At 35.2% G+C, this 24,171-nt stretch overlaps 3 protein-coding genes across 7 annotated transcripts; 1 reads left to right on the forward strand and 2 right to left on the reverse strand.

Moving 5' to 3' along the window:
• The first annotated feature begins 1,449 nt into the window (after window positions 1-1,449).
• On the forward strand, window positions 1,450-10,580 carry LOC123913254 (putative disease resistance protein At3g14460). 3 transcript variants are annotated; one of them, XM_045963932.1, is made up of 5 exons: window positions 1,450-2,021; window positions 3,850-8,734; window positions 8,860-9,009; window positions 9,589-10,004; window positions 10,231-10,580. In XM_045963932.1, exon 2 carries the CDS (start codon window positions 3,856-3,858, stop codon window positions 8,719-8,721), a length of 4,866 nt encoding a protein of 1,621 aa, XP_045819888.1. In that variant the 5' UTR covers window positions 1,450-2,021; window positions 3,850-3,855; the 3' UTR covers window positions 8,722-8,734; window positions 8,860-9,009; window positions 9,589-10,004; window positions 10,231-10,580. The 3 variants fall into 3 exon arrangements, with proteins under 3 accessions (XP_045819888.1, XP_045819887.1, XP_045819890.1); XM_045963931.1 differs by having other exon boundaries at window positions 9,599-10,004; XM_045963934.1 differs by having other exon boundaries at window positions 9,599-10,004; window positions 10,243-10,580.
• Window positions 10,581-11,481: 901 nt separating this feature from the next.
• LOC123913255 (putative disease resistance RPP13-like protein 1) lies at window positions 11,482-16,232 on the reverse strand. Its single transcript, XM_045963935.1, has 3 exons — window positions 12,267-16,232; window positions 11,961-12,022; window positions 11,482-11,858 (listed from the first exon to the last, which is right to left on the reverse strand). The coding sequence occupies exon 1, from the start codon at window positions 16,010-16,012 to the stop codon at window positions 12,281-12,283; it is 3,732 nt and encodes a 1,243-aa protein (XP_045819891.1). The 5' UTR covers window positions 16,013-16,232; the 3' UTR covers window positions 11,482-11,858; window positions 11,961-12,022; window positions 12,267-12,280.
• A 540-nt stretch (window positions 16,233-16,772) lies between these two features.
• On the reverse strand, window positions 16,773-23,197 carry LOC123913256 (putative disease resistance RPP13-like protein 1). 3 transcript variants are annotated; one of them, XM_045963937.1, is made up of 5 exons: window positions 19,246-23,172; window positions 18,999-19,124; window positions 18,564-18,668; window positions 17,758-17,841; window positions 16,773-17,346 (listed from the first exon to the last, which is right to left on the reverse strand). In XM_045963937.1, the coding sequence occupies exon 1, from the start codon at window positions 23,027-23,029 to the stop codon at window positions 19,259-19,261; it is 3,771 nt and encodes a 1,256-aa protein (XP_045819893.1). In that variant the 5' UTR covers window positions 23,030-23,172; the 3' UTR covers window positions 16,773-17,346; window positions 17,758-17,841; window positions 18,564-18,668; window positions 18,999-19,124; window positions 19,246-19,258. The 3 variants fall into 3 exon arrangements, with proteins under 3 accessions (XP_045819893.1, XP_045819892.1, XP_045819894.1); XM_045963936.1 differs by having other exon boundaries at window positions 18,564-18,716; XM_045963938.1 differs by lacking the exon at window positions 18,999-19,124 and having other exon boundaries at window positions 18,564-18,716; window positions 19,246-23,197.
• Between the last annotated feature and the right edge of the window lie 974 nt (window positions 23,198-24,171).

The following is a 24,171-nucleotide window of genomic DNA, read 5'->3' on the forward strand; positions in this document are numbered from 1 at the left end:
CTTCTTCCTTTATTTTGTAAATAACATTGATGTAACTTTTCCTAACAATTCGTCATTGATAACCTAAAAGATTGAAGATTTGGTAGATTATCAATTTCCATTTCTTGAAGGCCAGTTAGACTGTTCATTGCTTCAGGTAGGGAACGAAGCTTCTCTCGAGCGATGTGTAATTGGGCAAGTATTCATGAGGAAGAAACTCTAGATTCTCACAATTACTAATTATGAGAAATTTCAAGGTTTTTGGTAGACCGTATGTTGGGCAAGACATCAGAGATGGAAAGCCATCTATGGTCAACTGTCGAAGAGAATTCAACGGCAATGTTGGTTTCCGGAATACATGATCTGATGATGGCATTGATTGCACCAGTAGAGGACATTCTCTTAACTCTAGTTGAGTTAAGTGAGGAAACTTGTCATGTAAGTTTTCTACTCTCAGTTTTGGGCACTTATACAAAGTTTTTAGACTAGGAAATTTTGTAGTTGTACCTCCAATCAAGTTCCATTCCTCCCACTGTTGCATATCCTCAAAGTGTAGAATCTCCAAGGAGGGAAATGGTTGAAATGAAAAACTATCATTCCATACCATAGTGTACTCGGTACCAATTATCTGTACTGATTGCATCCCTTCAATAATGAGTTCTTTTAGATTAACCAATTGTCCAAGGGGTGGAAGCCATAAACAATCACCACAATTCGAAATCCTTAAATACACCATATTTTTCTAAATAAAGAATCACCCAACCAATTTGGAAAGCAGATTCAAATTTATTGATTTAAGAAAGTTTCATGCAATAATAAATTTCGACTATAAATTTGACGATTTAGATTACACCTAACTTACACAATAAACGATCACAATTGTCAATTAAAATTAAAAGATCGAGTGTTTTTTTATTTGTGGTTAAGTAATATTTATTTTTAAGCTAGCTGATTGAGTTTGTAGTGTTTGGTAAAGTTAGTTGTTGAAGTAACTTATAAGTATGAAATAACATAAAAACAAAATATTTAATTTTTTCATATAGGATTATAGAGGTAAAATGTAATATTCTAAATAATTAATTAATAAGTTACGATAGTTTGCTCTATTAATCGTAACTATTACTCCCTCCGTCCCAAAATATTTATCGAAACAAATCAAACAAGATCTTATATGATAATATTTATATTTATATATATTTTTTTAAAATACGATCTAAACAACACATATGAATAGTATATTTAGTCAAATGGAGTCTTATAAAATGGAATGAAGGGAGTAGTAATTAAGACAGAGTCTTCTAGTGAAGATATTAATGACACAAGCGTACTCCCTCCGTCCCAAATTGAGTGACACAGTTAACTGTTTTATGCATGCCGATACATAACTTTGACGATTGATATTTTTAATTATATTATAGTAAAAATTATAAAAATTTGATATTTTGAAAATACTCATCGAGACAAATCTAACAACATCTTATATGCTAATATTTATTTTTATTTATTAGTAAGAAAATATAGTCAAAACAATATGTGTGAATAATGCAATATAGTCAACTGTGTCACTCAATTTGGAACGTAGCGACTAATAAATTGGAACTCAAGGTGCTTGACAAATATGAACGAGTACATACTAGGTCCATTTAAAAAAAAAAAAAGAACAAAATAATAATAATAAATAAATAAAAGAAAGAAAGAAAAGAAATAGAAAATGGTATAGAAAAGTCAGTTCTCCATCTCTTCTTTCCTTGTGTAATTAAGTGGGAATCTAAGTTTGCACAAAAAACAAAAAAATTTGTTTCCAATTTTCTTCTCCTCCACCTCCATGGTTGATTTTTCACAAATTCCAGTATTGAACAAGATGCTTGCTTAGGGGTCTTTTTACCTTGTTTGCAAGTTCAATGAAGAGGATTAAGCATAGTACTACATGTTTGGGCTGTTAAAAAGAGAAGCAGCAAGTTAGAACTCAAAGGTCTTAGAGATTTCTCCATTTCTTCACCATTTTCAATCACCCACCAAGCGTCACTTTTCAGATTAATAAGGTCAGTTCTTTATTAGGTTTGATGTTGGTAGAAACTACAGTTTTAGAGTATATCTAAGTATTAGAAGTTGCTTGTGTTAGAATGTTAAGACTTTCTACCCCAACTTATGACAAATTATACGATTAGAGACTTCAGAGTGGAAATTAGAGTATGTTAGATTCATAACTTGTTATGATTTAATTATAATTTAGTTGAAATTCCATGTTTTTGATATTGGAATAGTTTTGGGACTGTTTTGAAATTAGAGTATGTTAGTATTATGTTGAAATTAAGAGAGAATGAAAGTATGAAGTCATAGTTAAATACTGGAAAGCAAGAAGTTAAAAAAAGAATGATGCTCAGAGACTATGTTTTCTCCATTGAGCATTAGTTCCCTTAGCTTCGGTTTTTAAAGGATAAAATTAGTGGTTTTATGCAAATTGTTTTAATATAATATTTTGATGTTTTATTGGAAATACAAAGTCTTTTGTTCACCACAATGAAGAGATAATGTGGACATGTGTACATAATGAAATGAGATAGTTTTAATATACTTTGTTGATAATTAACCAAGACTTAGAGAACTACATGGCTCTGATTCCCTAATCGTTTAGGGATACGTAGGACCAGGGATCCTCCCGGATCCTTGTTTCAGTAACTATATTTTTTTAAATAAATATGTTATAGTGTATTAGGCTTGCCAGGCTAAATGCAGTGTTAGTTAGTGGTAGCTTGTGCGCCAGTCATGATCAAAGATTGGGTCGTGACATAAAATTGGAAGAAAATATGACAAGCTATAAGCTCAAAAGCTAATTGAAATAACATATGGAAAATAAACTATATCTAGTAAAATAAGTTATGAGCTCAAAGTGAAAATCAATTACCAAACTATAAGCTCATAGTGAAAAACAGTTACCAAACAGAACTTTTTTTCTTCATATGAGCTTATAAGCTATAAGCTCTAATTGAGGTCTTATCAAAAGAGGGTGGGAGAGACACGAGGAACGATGGAGAGAGGTTGGCCGGCGAGTGAGGTTGGCCGGCAGAGAGAGGGCGAGTCGGAGAAGAGAATAGAAGAAAAAAAAAACGAAAAAAAAAATTGTATAGATGAAGATGAACAGTGTTGTTGTTGTATCTGGTTCATTGGATTACTTTGATGGTCTAGATTTAAGAAACTTTGTGAAACTCTGGGATATCCAACAGCAGTAAATCCAAATCCCAAAACCAGAACCTCAATTATACAACTCAATACAAATAAATATAAAATAGCAAAGGTACTAAGCTCCAATCAGATAGAGATACTGACTATAATTTGGATAGCTTACAAGAATCACACATCCATTTCCCAAAGTCAATAACGTGTGAAAGATTTCTTGTTATAAATCTTTAGGACAATGAAGCAATCATGTAAAATAAAAAATGTCTATTTGACAAGTAGTGTTTTCATCTTTTAACTTCCGAAATCGTCAAATTTTCCAAAATAAAAACACAGTTCGGATCCTGCATTCCGAAACCATGTTATTAACGCGACCAACTGCTAAGCAGACCAGGATTACAAAGCCATGAGCTTATTTAATACGGATTCGGTTTGTAGGTTACGAAATTGTAGAATTTCGTATTGCAAAATCCGAACCACTTATAAGGGCAAAATGGTCAAGATGGGGGGCCTGGAGTTAATATAAGGGGCCTAAAAAGCAATTTTAGAGGAGGTGAGGAAGACTTTTCTTATCCAGTTTGATATAGCCCACTCTGCCCCACCTACCTTACCTCTAAGGTTATTTCTTTGACACTTGAATTTTCAATTTTGTTGCGATTTCTTATGAATCTCTTGTTCTTCTTACAAATATAGATACCAATGGAGGGTAGAGATGAACTCTTGTCACACTTAAAACATGTGCGGGTGTTGTTAGACGGGCTTGTTTCTAGCCGAGTGGCTGACAGCTTCCAAACCACAAGGCTTGACGTTTCACTCTTGAAAAAGCTGAAGACAATATTGCTGAAACATCGAGTTATACTTGAGCAACAGATCTACTACGGACTTGATGCAGGATATTGGGCGAATTTGCTGGATAATGTCTTTAATGAAGTTAGCTCTTTGTTTAACAAAATCATCAATGAAGCAGTTGAGTATGAAAACCTAACTCCTACTTCTCTTGTTTTCAAAAGTCGCTCTTCTCTTTTCAAACGGTTGATTCATTATAAATTGCAAACATCAATTGAAAGATTAGAGGTCGCGAGCTCTACTACAACTTATGATCTAGTTGATGACTCTTCTATACAACTCCCCTCACTCTCAACTTCTATTAAGATGTTGTTAGATAGGCTTCATTCTACTGAGCTCGTCCACAAGCTTGATGTTTCACTCTTGGAAATCCTGGAGATAAAATTGCAGTATCTTGAAACTAAGTATCATGCTGCTGAGGAGAAACAGATCACTGATCTTAATGGAGGACATTGGTTGGATATGTTGAGAAATGTTGTCTTTGAATTTGGCTATTTCTTTGACGAAATCAACACTCAAGCATTGCAAACCAGAGAGGAAGCAGAGTATCAAACCCAAACCGCTACTTCTCAGGTGTTGAAAAATCTTTCTTCTCCTTTCAAACGGTTTAATGGAGTCACTAATTCTAAATTTCAAAAATTAATTGAAAGATTAGAGTTCATGAGTTCACGAGCACACGATCGATTTGGTGATTTCTATTCCAGTACTGATTGGAATGAAAATCCTACATTTTCTGTTTTCGATGATGAATCTTCTATTTATGGAAGAGATAGTGACAGAATTTGCTGGATATTTTTGGTGATTTCTATTCCAGTACTGATTGGAATTGAACAGATCTACTACGGACGTGATGCTGGATATTGGCCGAATTTGCTGGAATATAATGTCTTTAATGAAGTTCGCTATTTGCTTAACAAAATCGTCAATGAAGCAGTTGAGTATGAAACCCTAACTCCTACTTCTCATGTTTTCAAAAGTCGTTCTTCTCTTTTCAAACGGTTGATTCATTATAAATTGCAAACATCAATTGAAAGATTAGAGTTCTTGAGCTCTACTACAAGTTCTGATGACTCTTCTATACAACTCCCCTCACTCTCAATTTCTGTTAAGCTGTTGTTAGACAGGCTTGATTCTACCGAGCTCTTCCACAACTTCCGGAGAACCAAGCTTGATGTTTCCCTCTTGGAAAACCTCAAAATAACACTGCAAGATCTTGAAACTACGTATCATGATGCTGAGGAGAAACAGATCACTAATCTTATTGGAGGACATTGGTTGCATATGTTGAGAAATGTTGTCTTTGAATTTGGCTATTTCTTTGACGAAATCAACACTCAAGCATTGCAAAGCAGAGAGGAAGCAGAGTATCAAACCCAAACTGCTACTTCTCAGGTGTTGAAAAATCTTTCTTCTCCTTTCAAACGGTTTAATGGAGTGACTAATTCTAAATTTCAAAAATTAATTGAAAGATTAGAGTTCGTGAGTTCCCGAGCACACGATCAATTTGGTTGTTTCTATTCCATAAGTGATTGGAATGAAACTCCTACATTTTCTGTTTTCGATGATGAATCTTCTATTTATGGAAGAGACGGTGACATAGAGAAACTTAAACATCTTTTGTTGTCTACTGATGGTGATAGTAAAATAGGAATTATTTCCATTGTGGGTATTGAAGGGATTGGTAAAACAACCCTTGCTAAACTTCTTTACCATGATCCCGAAGTATCTGACAAATTTGAGTTAAAAGTGTGGGCACATGTCTCAGAATATTTTGCTGAAACAATTCTTGATGACTTGAATACATACAGAAATGACACAAGTGATGTGAATAACATTTATCCAAAGTTTTTGCTAGTATTGGATGAGGTAAGGGATGCAAGATCTATCAATTGGACATTACTGATTAATATCTTTGGTGTTGGCGAAACAGGAAGTAGGATCATCATCACAACACAGGATGAAAGAGTTGCACCATCCATGCAAACCTTTGAGCCAACCATGCAAACCTTTCTTTTTGTCCACTACTTGAGACCTCTGGAGAGTGAACATTGCTGGTCTTTACTTGCAAGACATGCATTTGCAGCATGTAATGACCAACCACAATTCAATCTAGAAGATATTGGCAGAGAAATTGCAAATAAATGTTTTGGATCACCATTTGCTGCAATAGCACTTGGGGATATTCTCCGCACCAAATTTTCGTTAGAGTACTGGAAGTTTGTGCTAGAAAGCGACCTTTGGGTATTGACGGGTCATGACGTGTATCCTTTTATACAATTGAGCTACCACTATCTTTCGACTCCTTTAAAACAATGCTTTGCATATTGTTCAATTTTTCCAAAGAAGTCCATCTTAGCAAAAAATATGGTAGTTCAGTTGTGGATCGCTGAAGGCTTGGTAGAATCGTCCATTGACCAGGAAAAAGTTGGAGAAGAATACTTTGATGTATTAGTATCAAGGTCGTTGATAAATCAACGATCTATTGGTGGTGATGAAGCACATTTTCAAATGCACGACCTCATCCATGATTTAGCTACAGAGGTTTCATCTCCATATTGTATCAATATGGATGAACATAACCTACATGATAAGGTACAAAACTTATCATACAACAGAGGGATATGTGACTCATATAATAAATTTGATAAGTTGTATGGATTAAAAGGTCTACATACCTTTATAGCATTACCATCACAAGAAAAATTGCCTCTTTGTTTGCTATCAAACAAGGTAGTACATGATTTGTTGCCAACAATGAAACAATTATGCGTGTTGTCTTTGTCAAGTTATAAGAGTATCACTGAGATTCCAAATTCTATTGGAAATTTGTTATACCTGCGGTACTTAAATCTTTCTCGCACTAAGATCGAAAGGCTGCCTTCTGAAACATGCAAGCTTTACAATCTGCAGTTCTTGTTGTTGGCAGGCTGTAGAAGGCTCATTGAATTGCCTGAGGACATAGGGAAATTGGTTAATCTCATTCACCTTGATGTCAGTGACACTGCATTGAGGGAGATGCCCGTACAAATAGCCAAACTAGAAAATCTCCAAACTTTGTCTGACTTTGTTGTCGGCAAATATAATTATGGATTAAAGCTCTCGGAGCTGGGAAAATTTTCCCACCTACATGGAAAACTTTCCATCTCACAGATACAAAATGTCAATGAACCCTTTGAAGCAGATCAAGCAAATATGAAGATGAAAGAACGAATAGATGAGTTATCTTTGGAATGGGATTATGGTAGTACTGTTCCAGATTCACAAGTTCAAAGTGTTCAACTTGTAATTGAACATTTGCAACCCTCAACAAATTTGAAAAGTCTAACCATCAAAGGCTATCGTGGAATCCGCTTTCCAAATTGGTTGGGTGATTCTTTATTTGGAAGCATGGTGTATTTAAAGATCTCGAACTGTGATGATTGTTTATGGCTTCCACCCTTTGGACAATTGCATAATCTAAAAGAACTCATTATTGAAGGGATGCCATTGGTAGAGTCAATTGGTATTGAGTTCTATGGAAATGATTGTTCTTCATTTCAACCATTTCCCTCTTTGGAGACTCTACACTTTGAGGATATGCAAGAGTGGGAGGAATGGAACTTGATTGGAGGTACGGCTACACTGTTTCCTATTCTAAAAACTTTGTCACTAAGTAAGTGCCCAAAACTGATAGTAGGAAACATAGCTGACAAATTTTCGTCCTTAACTGAACTTAAGTTAAGAGAATGCCCTCTACTGTTGCAATCAATGCCATTATCAGATCATGTATTCAGGCAACTGATGTTTCCTCTGAATTCCCTTCAACAGTTAACCATAGATGGGTTTCCATCTCCGATGTTTTTCCCAACAGACGGTCTACCAAAAACTCTGAAATTTCTCATAATCAGAAACTGTGAGAATCTAGAGTTCCTTCCAAATGAATACTTGCACAATTACACATCACTTGAGGAATTGAAAATATCTTATAGCTGCAATTCAATGATATCATTCACCTTGGGTGCTCTCCCTGTCCTCAGAAGTCTGTTTATTGAGGGTTGTAAAAATTTGAAATCAATATTAATTGCAGAAGAAACGTCGGAAAAAAGTCTCTCATTTCTTAGAAGCATTAAATTATGGGATTGTAATGAACTGGATTCATTTCCTCCAGGTGGATTGGCAACTCCAGACCTTGCTTATTTTGCCTTGTGGAAGTGTGAAAAGCTTCATTCACTGCCAGAAGCAATGAACAGTCTAACTGGCCTTCAAGAAATGGAAATTGATAATCTACCAAATCTTCAATCTTTTGTCATTGATGATTTTCCTAGTAGTTTACAGGAACTGACTGTTGGCTATGTTGGAGGGATTATGTGGAATACTGAGCCAACTTGGGAACATCTCAATTGTCTTTCAGTGTTTCGAATTAACGGTAATGATACAGTGAACTCGCTGATGGTGCCATTGCTACCTGCATCTCTTGTGACACTATGCATCCGTGGTTTTAATGATAAAAGCATTGATAGGAAGTGGTTTCAACATCTCACTTCTCTCCAAAACCTTGAGATTGTTAACGCTCCCAAACTTAAGTCGTTGCCAAAAAAAGGATTGCCTTCCTCTCTTTCAGTACTAATTATAACTCGCTGTTCATTACTGGAAGCAAGTTTGCGGAGGAAACGAGGGAAAGAGTGGCGTAAGATTGCTCAAATTCCTGCCATAATTATCAATGACAAATTGATTACATAAGTTTCATGTCTAGGTGATTCTCTGAAATACTTCTTTTTTGTTTCTTTCTTATTATGTAATCTTCAATTAATATTATTAAATTCAATAAAAACATCTTAATACAATATTATAACATTAACTCATTTTTTTTAATCTTAGTATTAATTAAATTCTGGATCACCCCTGCGTCTGCCTTATCTTGCTGTTGTGAGAAGCCAAATTCACATGCACGAACTGTGAACATATCCAGTAAATGTTTTACTGATCAGGAACAGATGAAAAGGTGAATCAACCGACCGCAAATCTTGGGTACTTTTTTTGGTTTGTGACTTCATATATATATTTGAGTAAGTTGGTTTTAATGTATTGATTGTATTAAGCTTTTTTAAAACTAGTTAATTCTTTAGTATATTAGTCTAGTGAATATCATTTATGCATCGCCACATTTGTGTTTATATAACTGTCTTGACTTAATATTTCTACCTCATTTTCGTATTAGTAGAACTCTTTCCTTGAGATAGGTTTCACAAGTTGATTAGCCATCTACCCTTCCGTGTCATGTATGGCAGATAAAGATGATAAAGAAAGTTATTTGATTCTAAATTATGTTTTGATTTTTGAGACTTTTAAGTTTTATTGTTTACCATCAATCAAATAGTACTTTTGTTTTGATTCTACCCTTCCTCATGGTGGCTTGGTCTTTATTTTCAATTTTGTTTATTAACTTTCACGTCAACATACAATGTAACACTACCAAATTACTTTCACACCATATTGTGGTTTTCTCCCTCCCTCCCCCAGTTTAAATTTTACAAGTTCTTGTCCATGAGTTGTCTCTTCTGTAAATTTATATATATGTTATTATTTTTACTCTAGTCTCTCTTCAAGTATCTTGCAGGATTTAGAAAATGAGGCACAAATCTTCTGTTTTGTGAAAATGAGTGTTTTTGACATCAACTGTGTTGGCAAGTAGCTTGTTAAAGATGCTGCTCAAATTGCTAAATGCTGTGGACTATCAAAATTAATTTAGCTAGTTTTTCTTTTGTCCCTCTTTGGCACATGAATTCCAAATAAATTTGTGGCCACCTTGTTTCCTTATGCATCTATGATGTTGAAGATATAGAATGCTTGGATGGAAAGTGGCTTCAACATCTCACCTTTTTCCAAAAACTTGAGTTTACATTATGTGACATGCTCAAGTCGTTGCCAAAAGATGGATTGCCTTCCTCTCTTAAAGTACTGTGTATCATAAGATTGCTCGCCCATAATCCATGACGAATTGATCACTATTTTCCTGTCTCAGGGTGAGTCAGTCAAATACTTATTTGTTATTATGTCATCAATAAATATTGTTAATTTCAATATTCACATCAGCATATAATGCACTACATCAAGTTAATGTCTTCTATTCTTTACATCTGAAATTAATTGTGTTTTGGGACTATATGTTTACTACTTCATCTATCATCAGATTTGGTGGCTTAGTCTTTGTGTTGTGTGTAACATTTTTGAGTTATTTTTATTCTTTAGCACTGTTTGCAGATCAACCAGGGGACTCAAGGGTGATTGTGTGACTGGAGCCAATTGCTGGAGCAACTACTACGATGTCAGAGTTGATGTCAGAGCAACTAGTTTTCCGCCGAGTGCTGGATGCAGTAGAGGATCCATAGTCATAAAAATCAAAGAGGAGCAGTGCTGTTTTTTCTTATAAGCTGTATTATGTTGTGATTTCTAAAGCAATTCTTATTCGTTCAAACTAAGCTACTTCCGGTAACTTTTGTGCCAGAAGCACTTTTTCCGGCGTATGTGAAGATGTGTTTTGGAATATTGTTTCTAATACATTGAATCAGGTGTTGAAAAAAAAACTTGTTTTAAACTTATCATTTGACAAACAAAGTCTTGTTCATGATGACTCGCGAGTTGTCTCTGCATATTTTGATTGGAGACATGGTGCTACTATCTTTCATTCTTAAAAGTTAAATCTGACTTCTTCCTTTATGTTGCAACAATATACCTCCAGTGCTTGACTTGTAAAGATGACATGAGTTTAAGTTTAATTAGTAACAATATATCACATTAAATTATTGCTAATTGTCTCAAAAACAGGATAAAGAAATAGTTGACACAAGACTTGTAATAATTTCTTAATTTTGTTTGTTTTATGATTAAATTTTAATATTTTTTTACTAGTAATTTGATTGAAAAGATAAAAATTTGATACTTTTTTAATGTTGATGGGTCCCTGTAGAAACCGTTGGGACTAAGAAAACGGTGATGCAGAAAGAATACTCCTCAAAGTGAGAAAAGGGGACGGGAAGCATTTTAAAGTTTAAACTGTAGGGAAGTGAGTGGGGAGAAGTACTCGCCGCTCACACCCTGCCCAATTGACATCTTGACTTGCTAATTAATACAGTTCCATTTTCCATTGGCCATTTCAAAAAGAGAAAATAACATCCCATATCATATTAATCCAAAGTTCAAGCAAATCACAATATGCTAAGCATATGTAGTTATCAATTGGAGGAAGAGACTAATAATATATAGTTAAAAGCCTTAGCCTATATGATATGGTTGAATATCGTTAATCTTGATGAGTTTTAATAACATATCAAATTATTTTCAATTTCTTCAAAAAAAATTATATATGATCTATATGATATAAATTTCCGGTCCAATGGTGCATTTTGTAAAATTCGTATTCTTTATAATGTTATTCATGATTTATGCACAACGCACCACTTGAACCACTCTTTCATGTTAGTAGCACATATCTCCATCCAATCAAAATATGCAGAGACAACTCATGAGTCATGTACAAGTTGTAAAAATTAAATAACCGAGAGCGAGAAGTTGTCATAGTTGTAGTGCATTGCTAAATACTCCTGAATCAAACCAGGTGGTAAAAATGTCCTGCTTCAAAGAAACCTTATGGTCAAATAATAATGTATTTAAAATAGGATTTCTTCACCACCTTTTTCAAACAAAAAAGTGCTTCTAGCACAAAAGTCACCCTAAGTTGTCTGTTTGAATGAATAAGAATAGCTTTGGAAATCGTAACAAAATGCAGTTTATAAGAAAACACTGATCCTCTTCGACTTTTAAAGTATGGATCCTCTACTGCATCCAGTGACGGCAAAGTAGTTGCTGCGATATCAACTCTGACAGATAAAACCAGAAGAGAGATGTGAGTAAATAATAGTCACATAATAAAGTGGAGGTAAAGGAGTAATGTTAAAAGCCATCAAAGAGGAAATTTGTACATGAGATGCCACTGCTTCCATCATGGTTCCAGTCACACAATCACCCTTGAATCCTGGTTGATCTGCAAACAGTGCTAAAGAATAAGAATGATTAAAAAATGTTCCCACATAACACAAAGACTAAACTACCAAATCTGATACATAAAGTAGTAAACATATAGATATAGTCCCAAAACAAATTAATAGCCGTTGTAAAAAATAGAAGACATCAATTTGATGTGGTGTATAGTGTGCTGATGTGAATATTGAAATTAATAATACTTATTGATAACATATTAACAAAGAAGTATTTTATAGCTACTCAACCAGAGATATCAAACTCAGGTGATCATTTTGTTGTCGATAACTATGGAGGGGATGTGAGCAATCTTACGCCACTCTTTCCCTTGCTTCCTCTGCAAACTTGGTTCCAGCAACGGACAGTTTTTGATATGCAGTCCGGAAAGAGAGGAAGGAAATCCCTGTTCTGGCAATGAATTGAGCTTTGGAGCCCATTCAATGTCAAGGTTACGGAGAGAGGAGAGATGTTGAAGCCACTTCCCATCCAAGCATTCTATATCTTCAACACCATAGATGTATAAGGAAACGAGAGAAGAAGGTAGGAGTGGCACTTCCATTTTCATTAGAGCCTTCACTATATCACCACTATTAATTCGCAACACTGAAAGACATTTGAGACTTTCCCATAATGTATTCCCCAAAATCCCTCCAATTGAGCCAATAATCAGTTGTTGTAAACTGGTAGGCAAACCATCTTTGGCAATAGATTGCAGATTTGGAAGATTTTGAATTTCCATTTCTTGAAGGCTAGCTAGAGTGTTTATAGGTTCTGGTAGTGAACAAAGTTTTTTACACTTTTGCACCTCCATATAAATGAGGTTGCGAGTGGGTAAACCACTCAGGGAAAATGACTCCAGTTCATCACAAAACCGTATTGTGATGCTTCTAAGAAATGAGAGATTCTGTTGTGGCACATCTTCTGCAATTAATATCGATTTCAGATTTTTACAAGCTGCAATACACATAGTTTTGAGGACTGGGAGAGAACCGAAGGTGAACGCTGTCATTGAGCTACAACTACGAAATATTTCCAAATCCTCAAGTGATGTGTAATTGCACAAGGATTCACGAGGAAGGAATGCTAGATTCTCACAATTACTGATTTTGAGAGATTTCAAGGTTTTGGGTAAATCTTCTCTGGGGAAACATGTCAAAGAGGGAAAGCTGTCTATCTCCAATTTTTGAAGAGAACTCAAAGGAGGTAGCATCAACTGCCTAAATACAACATCAGACGGTGACCTTATTATGTTGGTATTATTATGTGAATCCCCTGATTCCATCAACAGAGGACATCCCTTAAACTCAAGTATAGTTAAGGAAGGAAGGTTTCTTGGTATGTTACCTTTGAGTTTAGGACATGTTTCCAGTGACAGACATTTAAGACTAGGAAACTTTGTACTTATGCCACCAATCGGCTCCCATTCCTCCCACTCTGGCATAGTAAAAAATGAGAGTGTCTCCAAGGAGGGAAATGGTTGAAACGAAGGAGAACCACTACTTCCATAAAATTCAATACCAACTCTCTTTATTGATTCCATCCTAGAAATAAATATTTCTTTCAGATTATCTAATTGTCCTAGAGGTGGCATCCATGAACAATTACGACAATTTGAGATCTCCAAATACACCATGTTGGAAAATAAAGAATCTCCCAACCAGTTTGGAAAGTTGTTTCCACCATAGCCAAAAATATGGAGTTTTTTCAAATATATTGAGGGCCGCAACTTTTCGAGTACAACACTTTGAATTTTTGAATTTGTAGTGTCATGCCATTTCCATTCTAGTACCAATTCATCAATACGAATTTTCATCTCCAAATTTTCTTTAAAAGCATCTGAGGGATCATTAACATTTTGTAGCTGTAAGATAGAAAGCTTTCCCTGAATATGGTGAAATTTTCCCAAATCTGCAATCTCCAATCCATCACACTGTTCGCTAACAACAAAGTCAGATAAAGTTTGGAGATTTTCTAATCTGACTATTTGTGCAGGCATTTCCTTCAACTGAGTTCCTCTGATGTCAAGGTGGCGTAGATTGACCAATTTCCCCATGTCATTTGGTAATTCAGTGAGACACCAGCAGCCTGACAGCAATAAGGTTTGTAGATTGTAAAGTTTGCATGTTACAGAAGGCAACCTTTCAATCTGAGTGCGAGAGAGATTCAAGTATCGAAGGCACATCAAGTTTCCAATAGAGTTGGGCAACTTGGTGATAGTACAATAGTTTGACAAAGACAGCACACGCAACTGTTTTGTTCTTGGCAACAAGTCATCTAATACCTTGTTTGATAACCAACAAGCAGACCACATATCTTGTAATGGTAACGCTAAGAACGTTCGCAGACCTGTTAATTCATACAACTTAACAAATTTATCGTAAGAGTCATATTGCCCTCTATTGTACGAAAAATGAAGTACCCTTCCAAAACTTTCGTGTTGATTCAATTCGTCCATCCTCATGCAATTGGGAGATGAAACCATTGTTGCTAAATCATTGATGAGGTCGTGCATTTCAAAGCATTCTTCTCCCTCCACTGACCGTCGCTCTATCAGTGACCTTGCCACAAGTTCATCAAAGTACTCTCCTGCTACATGTTCCCACCTTTCCCAATTACTTTTTGGTGGAACTACTAATCCTTCTGCAATCCACAGTTGAACTACCATCATTTTCTCTAATAACGAATTCTTTGGAAAAATTGAACAATAAGCAAAGCATCCTTTTAAATGAGCAGGAAGATAACGATAGCTCAATAGTAGAGCAGGTTGCACCTCATCACCAGTCAATTCCCAAATATTACTTTTTAACACATCATTCCAATAATCTTCTGACACTTTCATTCGAAGAAGACCCCCAAGTGCAAATGCAGCTAATGGTAAGCCTCTACATTTAGTGGCAATTATTTGGCCAATTACTTCCAGGTAGCATTGGTTCATGTCATAACCTGCATGTTTAGCAATTAAAGACCAGCAATCTTTAGTTTCAAGAGGTTTCAAATGGTAGAGATAAGGCAAGGGTTTTATGAGCCGTGCAACTCTTACATCTCGTGTTGTGATGATGATCTTACTCCCCATTTCCCCAACATTAAAGATGTCACTCAGCTTGTTCCAACCAACGTAACTTCCATACCATACGTCATCCAATACAAGCAAAAAAGTTTTATTGCTTAAACATTGTTGCAATTGCCATTGTAGATTATTCTGGTCCCAAGCAACATTTCTTTTTGAAGCATCATAATTAATTATTTTTGAAGTGACAGAATCAAAAAGGGTTTTAGTGATCTTGAATACATCAAAATCTTTTGAGATATATGCCCACCCTCTCAACTCAAATTTCTCCTTCACTTCAGGATCACTGTAAAGGAGTTTGGCAAGGGTTGTTTTACCCAGTCCTCCCATGCCCACAATGGAAATCACTCCTACTTTACTTCTAATATCACTAGTACCTTCTGAAAATAAAAGATCTTTGAGTTTCTTTATATCATCATCTCTACCACAAATAGAAGATTTCTCACCAAGAAAAGAATAAGTAGGAGTATAAACATCGACACTTTCTTTTAATCCAAGATTCTGTTGTCTCAAGTATTCTAATCTTTCAAACAATTTATGCATTTTCGAATTGATGTTTCTCTTAAACAGTTTCACATGAGAAGAAAAGATGTTGTGCACCTTACCACTGAGAGTTTGGCCTTCATGCTTGGCTTCCACTTTGCGCCTCAATGCCTCGGTGTTGATTTCGTCAAACAAATTGTCAACTTCAAAGACAGCATCTTGCAGCATAACCAGCCATTCCTTGACAGCAGGATTGGTGATTTGTTTCTCTTCAGCATCATTAAGTACAGCTTGAAGACTCAGAAGTGTTCTTTTCAATTTTTCTAAGAGCGAAACATCTAGTTTCGTTCTCCGAGAAAAGTTCACGAAATCACTTGAAACTATATTTTGCAACACTAGCTTCACAGAAGCTGAAAGGAGTGCTCCTACCACAATACTCGCCATAAGTTCTCCTTTTAACAAGAGCAAATTTACAAGAAAAAACAATGTGGAGTGTATTATGCTTCTTTAGCTTTGTATTTGGGTTTTATTGTTATTAACTAATAACAACTACGGAATTGTCAAACAAACAATAAAACAAAAACAAAAACAAAACTAATAACTATGGATTCAACGGAAGTAGGTGCATAATTAGTGGACTATTTGATATATGTATTTTTTTATACAGAAATGACATGGACTGTCTCTTTCTGCCAACGTTTCTCTCCATTTTTTCCTTATCAATATATAACGTGTAGATGATTCTTTTACATTTTTTTTGCAGTGTAAAAAAAAATTGGACCAAGTGGTAGATAAGATAAGCAGACGGTCAGTACCTTTTATGTATGAAAAAAAAATCAATTAAGAGAAAAAAATTACACGTTAGTCATTGTGGTTGAAACTTCGTACCTAACATGGTACTACTAACCAACAAAAAAAAAATAGCAATCCACTAAAACAAGAATGTAGAAACATTCTCTTGAAAAGCACTAACAACAAACCACTAGGTTTGATCTAGTGGTAAGGAGTTTGGGTAGTATTTTATAGGTCCTGAATTCGATCCCCAGCTCATTGTAAACCCAAAAAAAAAACACTAACAGCGTCCACTTTTTCAATATAAGAATTAAGAAGTTCAAATTTGTTGTAGTAATTAATCTCGGCTATTAAATCAATGAGAAGATGGTGCTGCTGCTGCAACATCTCTGACCATAGAATAGTTGACTCATTGGTGGAACACTTTTATACACTATCCATTCTCACTTCTCCAATGCTTTTCTGCTACAAATACTCCTATGTATGACTTATTTGGCTACTAGTCAGACATATATAACTACTACTCTATCATCAATTAATATGTTTATTACTATTTATTTTACACCATTTAGATAAGGTACACATTACTTTTCTTCATTTGCAAGTTCAATACATTTTTCTGATCATGAAAATAGAAATGCATTTATAAACTCACATATGCTGGCCATTGTTAGTATCATTAAACTAGTGTCATCTTTACAGGTCAAGCAAATGGTTCAAATTTCAATGCATTATTGAAATCAATGGAAAAAAGATGGTTCTGCAATGTCTATAACAGAACTGCAGAACTGGATAGATTATGCTATACTCAACTAAAATCTTCCTAGCATGGCTATCTGCTTTTCCATGGTGTGGATGCTCCTTTTCTCTGAATGTGTCATGGCTATTGTCGAGGATCTCTCTACGAAGGCCTGGATATTCCCTCGACGACATTCAGATTTGTGGAGAAAACCATTGGACGAATCTACCTCCAATTTGAGGCTCAACTGTTGAGCAAATACAAACATAAATAAAATTAAATACAGATACCATATCAAGTTTGATGGTGTTAATTTTTTAATAGAACAAAGCAATAACCAAAAGCAAAATTATGTGTGGATGTGGACGATATTTTAGGCATTAATGATGGATTTGTTCAGTGTTTTCTAAGAGACTACAATGAAATTTTAACATATATAGGATTAGAGGCAAATAAAACAGACTGTTAAGTTTGGAAAGTTCAAATCTAATAAACTGGATTCTGTTGAATTTATTTTTTTAAAAATCCTGAATAGCTAATAACCTTGATAAAATGAATATATTTCTTAAATATATGTTAAAATAGATTAACATATGGAATAAAATTTTTAAAAAAATCTGAATGAACATGAATAAGAAAAACAAGTATAAAAGAGTACCGGCTATGTCTTATATTCCACCAGAGCAGCATCTGTAGAAGTAGAATCAAGGTAGTTGTTGTGTCTTGATTGTGTTTGCTCATACTGTGAGATCCAAAACAGTTTGTAGGAAATGTGTCAGATTACGTGCACGATAGAAGGGAAATAAAATAATCTTTTGATGTAATCACCGCAGATATAGTTAGAGTGCTAGACGAACTCCACAAAATATTGCAACAAATCTAATGATGTTTAGCAAAGGCTTACACACAATTGAGAGATGATCAAAATCTACAAATATCCGATAGATACTACGAGTCTTTAAGATGCTCTTTCACATGTTACACATGTCTCATACTTTAAAAATATTGCAAAGTAAAAGTATTGTTTGGTAAATAAAAAGCAACTAGCAGAACCAAATACAGCATAATTGTAAAAGAAAATTAACTGCATATGTTCTAGATAGGACCTTGGATCAAACCTGAATTTCACTACATAGTCAAAAATTACTATAATAAATATCTTGAAAGATTAACATCTCTCTTAGACTTAAGCTTACTGCTTCTCGAATATTTAATTCTTAATATAATGTCTAGAACTGTAACAGTCACCACATAAACATACAACGAATGTTGTTCCAGATTACAGTCTTTGCATTTATAGAAGCATTACACCCATCAATAAAACATCATTGTTTGTACATGCATCACGGTATATGTTAAAACAAGGTGAAAAAACTAAACAAGGGAATATTATTTAATCAAACTGAGTGTAACTTTTGAAAGTTAATAACCAGCATCATTGGGGAAGGGTACAATAAAACTCACATAAAATGGAGGCTCATAGACAGAACTTGGAGAAGTGGAAAACAGGTCACCAGTGTTGGAGAAGTTTGATGGCATTCATGAGCAATCCAATTCAGCAGCAACCAACTGACACACACAATAGGAGAACTCTGCTCAATGGTGGCACCTTTTGGGCTGGTGGCAAGTAGAAAAGGAAGAATAAAATATCCATATTGGTACAATAAGATAACAGAAACTAATTCTGCTTAAAAAAATTGAGTTTGTCTTTTAATGCTGATGTTAAGTCAAGACACTTAGACAAATACAAAAATGTGGAAGTGCGTGAATGATATTTATTTTACTCAGATTAGAGAATAATTAACCCATGTTACAAAATTTTGATACAGCCAATGCATTAAAACCAACTCATTAATATATATATATATATATGTGAAGTCATATAGACAAAAAGAGCACCTAACATATTTGGAGTCAGATGTTGTTTCTCTTTTTCATCTGTTCCTGATTCGTGCATGCGAATTTGGCTTCTCACAACAAGATTGGGCAGAAGCAGGGTTGACAGTGACACATCATAATAGAATTCTATGATTTAAAAAATGAGTTAGTGTTATAATATTGATTTTTTTTTATGTTACTGTTGCAAATGCCAAAAATTAATTGATGATGACATAATAATAAAAAAAGGAAGTATTAAGAGACTCACCTGGACAGGAAAATCATGTGATCAATTCGTCATCGATAATTATGGAGGGAATGTGAGAAATTGTACGCCACACTTTCCCTCGCTTTCTCCGCAACCTTGCTACCAGTAATGGACAGCGAGTGATGCTTAGTACAGAAAGAGAGGAAGGCAATCCATCTTTTGGCAATGACGTGAGTTTGGGAGCATTAACAATCTCAAGGTTTTGGAGAGAAGTGAGATGTTGAAGCCACTTCTGATCAATGCTTTTATCACCAAGACCACAGATGCATAGTCTCATGAGAGATTTAGGTAGCAATGGCAGCATCAGCGTGTTCACCGTATCATTACCGTTAATTCGCAACACTGAAAGACAAGTGAGATGTTCCCAAGTTGGCTCAGTATTCCACATAATCCCTCCAACAGAGCCAACAGTCAATTCTTGTAAACTGATAGGCAAATCATCTATGACAAAAGATTGAAGATTTGGTAGATTATCAATTTCCATTTCTTGAAGGCCAGTCAGACTGTTCATTGCTTCTGGCAGTGAATGAAGCTTCTCACACTTCCACAAGGCAATATAAACAAGGTTTGGAGTGGGCAATCCACCTGGGGGAAATGACTCCAGTTCATTACAATCCCATAGTTTGATGCTTCTAAGAAATGAGAGACTCTTTTGCAACGAGTCTTCTGCAATTAATATCGATTTCAGATTCTTACAACCCTCAATAAACAGACTCTTGAGGACAGGGAGATCACCCAAGGTAAATGATGTCATTGAATTACAGCTATAAGATATTTTCAATTCCTCTAATGATGCATAATTGTGCAAGGAATCATGAGGCAGGAATTCCAAATTCTCACAATTACTGATTATGAGAAATTTCAAGGTTTTTGGTAGACCGTCTGTTGGGAAAGACGTCAGATATGGAAAGCCTTCTATGGTCAACTGTCGAAGAGAATTGAAAGGGAGCATCAATTGGCTGAATACATCTGACAATGGAATTGTAATTATAAAACTGATATTATGATTTGAATGTCTTGACTTCACCAGTAGAGGACATCCTCTTAAGTCAAGTTCAGTTAAGGAAGGAAGTTTCTCAGGTATGTTTCCCCTCAGTTTTGGGCACTTACTTAGTAACAAACATTTAAGACTAGGAAACTCCGTAGTGGCACCTCCAATCATGTTCCACTCCTCCCACACTGGCATATCTTCAAAGTGAAGAGTTTCTAGGGAGGGAAATGGTTGAAATGAAGGGTAATTATCATTTCCATAAAACTCTGTACCAACACTCTTTATTGAAAGCATCGAAACAACAATGAGCGTTTTTAAATTACGCAATTGTCCAAGAGGTGGAAGCCATAAACAATTATCACAGTTTGAGATCCTCAAGTACACCATGTTGCCAAATAAAAAATCACCCAACCAATTTGGAAATCTGATTCCACTGTACCCTTTGATAGTGAGACTTTTCAAATTTGATGAGGGTCGCAAATGTTGAAGTACACGTAGAACACTTTGAACTTGTGAATCTGAAAAAGTACTACCACAATCCCATTCTAAAGCTAACTCGTCTATTTGGTTTTTCATCTTCATATTGGCTTGCAACGCTTCAGAGGGATCATTAACATTTTGTAGTTGTGAGATGGAAAGTTTTCCATGTAGGTGGGGAAATTTTCTTAGCTCTGCAACCTTTAGTCCACCATTATGTTTACCAACAACAAAGTCAGACAAAGTGTGGAGATTTTCTAGTTTGGCTATTTGTACGGGCATCTCCCTCAATGCAACGTCACTAACGTCAAGGTGGCGCAAGTTAATCAATTTTCCCATGTCCTTGGGCAACTCAGTGAGCCTTTTACAGCCTGACAACAACAAGAACTGCAGATTGTATAGTTTACATGTTTCAGAAGGCAACCTTTCAATCTTAGTGCAAGAAAGATTTAAGTACCGAAGGTATAACAAATTTCCAATAGATTTGGGAACCTCAGTGATACTCTTGTAATTTGACAAAGACAAAACACGTAACTGTTTCATTGTTGGTAACAACTCATGTACTACCTTGTTCGATAACGAACAAAAAGGAAGTTGTTTTTGTAATGGTAATGCAAGAAAGGTGCGTAGACCTTTTACTCCATACAATTTATCGAATCTATTAAATGAGTCATATAGCCCTCTATTGTATGATAAATTATGTATCCTTTCATGTAGGTTACTTTCGCCCAACCTGATACAATATGAAGATGAAACCATTGTAGCTAAATCATGGATGAGGCTATGCATTTCAAAGTTTGCTTCCTCGTCACCAATAGATCGTCGATGTATCAATGACATTGACACTAATACATCAAAGTATTCTTCTCCGACTTTTTCCTGATTTGTGGACGATTCTACTAAACCTTCTGCAATCCACAACTGAACCACCAGATTTTTTTCTATAATGGACTTCTTTGGAAAAATTGAACAGTATGCAAAGCACCGCTTTAAAGGAGGCAATAGATAATTGTAGCTCAATTGTAGAGTATGTTGCACATCATGATCTATCAATTCCCAACTGTCACTTTCTAGCACATCATTCCAATAATCCGGGGACAATTTGAAACGAAGAAAACCCCCAAGTGCTACTGCAGCTAATGGTAACCCATCACATTTTTTTGCAAGTTCTATACCAATTTCTTCTAGATCAGACTGTTTATGGTTCCGTGCCCCAAATGCATGTCTGGCAACTAAAGACCAACAATATTCACTCTCCAGAGGTCTCAAATAGTGGACAGAAAGAAAGGTTTGCATGGATAGTGCAACTCTTTCATCCCGTGTCGTGATGATGATCCTGCTGCCCGTTTCCCCAACATTAAAGATGTCCATCAGATATATCCAATCGACAGATTTTGCATCCCACACATCATCCAACACCAGCAAAAAATTTCTAGTGCTTAAAATTTGTTGCAGTGTCACTAATAAAATATTCTGGTAACTGGCGTTCACATCACTAGTTTCATTTCTTTCAAAATCGACCCATTCAAGAAGTTGAGAATTCAGGTTATCATTCCTGATTTTTTGTAAAGTGATTGATTCAAGAATGTTTTCCAAAACCCTGAAAACAACAAAATCACTTGAGACATGTGCCCACCCTCTCACCTCAAATTTGTCCTTAACTTCGCCATCATTGTAAAGGAGTTTGGCAAGGGTTGTTTTACCAATCCCTCCCATACCAACAATGGAAATGATTCTTAGTTTACAATCACCATCATTAGCATTTTCAGACAACAAAAGATTTTTAAGTTTGTGTATATCATTGTCTCTTCCATAAACATAAGACTCATCAACCGCAACAGAACTTTTAGGAGATTCATACCAAACACTGCTGCTTGAATAGGAAACACTTAATTTATCTTTCTGTCCAGCTTCTGAAGTCGAAAACTCTAATCTTTCGATTAGTTTTTCCAATTTAGAATTAATCACTTTATTAAACCGTGTCAAACTAGAAGAAAGATTTTTGAGCACCTGAGAAGTAGTAGGAGTTAGGATTTGATACTGAGCTTCCACTTTGCAGCGTAATGCCTCAGTATTGATTTCGTCTAACAAATTTTGAACCTCAGAGACAGCATATCTCAGTCTATTGAACCATTCTTTGACATCAGCATCATCATTAAGTGCGATTAGAAGTTTGAGCAGTGTTGTCTTGAGCTTTTTCAAGAGTGAAACGTCGAGCTTTGTGCTCTGGAAATCGTCGACAAACTCAATAGAAACAAGCTTGTCTAACAACAGCTTAACAAAATTTGAGACAAGTTTTTCTCCCATAGCCTCCATTAATTAGTTGCTAACTTTGCAGGAAGAAGATGCAAATGAATGTATAACAAAACTCTGCTCTTCTCTCTTTGAAGTGGAGTGGTGCTTTCTGGTCGGAGCATTTCTTTCTTTTATCTTTCTTTTTTGTGGCTAGGGATGGCAATGGGAAAATTTCTCATCCACCTATCCACTTTCTACCTACCCCATGTTTTTCATTTTTGTCCTTGGTCAAAAAATTCGGAATGCATTTTCCGATTTTTTTTTTGCCTTTAAAAATAACTTCGGAATGTGATTTTCGAATTTTTTCCAAATTTGAACTAAAAAAATTTGGAAAACGCATTCCGAATTTTTTGACCAAGGGCAAAAATGGAATTTCCAGGGGTGGGTAACAAAGTGGGTAGGTGGGATGATAAATTTTCTCGCAATGGGTAGGGTATGGGTTGGGTACTATAGTATCCATCCCCATATCCTATGGGTACCTAGGTACCCATACCCGTTACCTGCATTTTTACTAAAAATAAATTGATCAATTATAAAATATCATATAATTTTAATAGAATTAAAAAAAATTCAAAGATTTTAATATTCACTGATGAAAATTATAAACAAAATTATTACTAACTTTATGTTAAAGTTCATATTTATGTTAAATATTCCCATTATTTTTATATTATGTTATAAATAAATATTTTTATTAAAAATATGTAATAGTTTAGTAGAGTTGTATTGTTTTAAATTGATTTACATATATTATAATATAATAATATAAATAAAATAAATAAATATATATTATGCGGGTATGGGGCGGGGTGAGTACTAAGGTACCCGTACCGCTCGTTCATTTTTGCGGGTAATTACCCATACTCGTGCTCGTACTCAAAATGCGGGTTTTTACCCTACCCGTTATGGGTAATTTTTGCGTGTACCCTCTGGGTATGAGTCAAATTGTCATCCCTATTTGTGGCTAGAAATTCCAATAAGTGGAGGTGTCCGGGTTTAAACCTCAGCTCCTGCATGATATATATGATATTCTTATCAACTGAGTTAAGTTCACGGAGATCAAGTAGAGCATTTCTATTATCATCACAAAGACCAAATTTTGTCCTCACATTTTTATTTTGATTTGTTTGTGATAAGATTTATCTGTAATTTTGTCCTCACAT

The sequence above is a fragment of the Trifolium pratense genome, linkage group LG3 (genome assembly GCF_020283565.1).
Source record: "Trifolium pratense cultivar HEN17-A07 linkage group LG3, ARS_RC_1.1, whole genome shotgun sequence".
Classification (NCBI taxonomy): domain Eukaryota; kingdom Viridiplantae; phylum Streptophyta; class Magnoliopsida; order Fabales; family Fabaceae; genus Trifolium; species Trifolium pratense.

Bases quoted from the DNA above. Each gene is read 5' to 3' on its own strand.
- LOC123913254 (XM_045963932.1), top strand. From the start codon at position 3,856: ATGGAGGGTAGAGATGAACTCTTGTCACACTTAAAACATGTGCGGGTG.
- LOC123913255 (XM_045963935.1), bottom strand. From the start codon at position 16,012: ATGGCGAGTATTGTGGTAGGAGCACTCCTTTCAGCTTCTGTGAAGCTA.
- LOC123913256 (XM_045963938.1), bottom strand. From the start codon at position 23,029: ATGGAGGCTATGGGAGAAAAACTTGTCTCAAATTTTGTTAAGCTGTTG.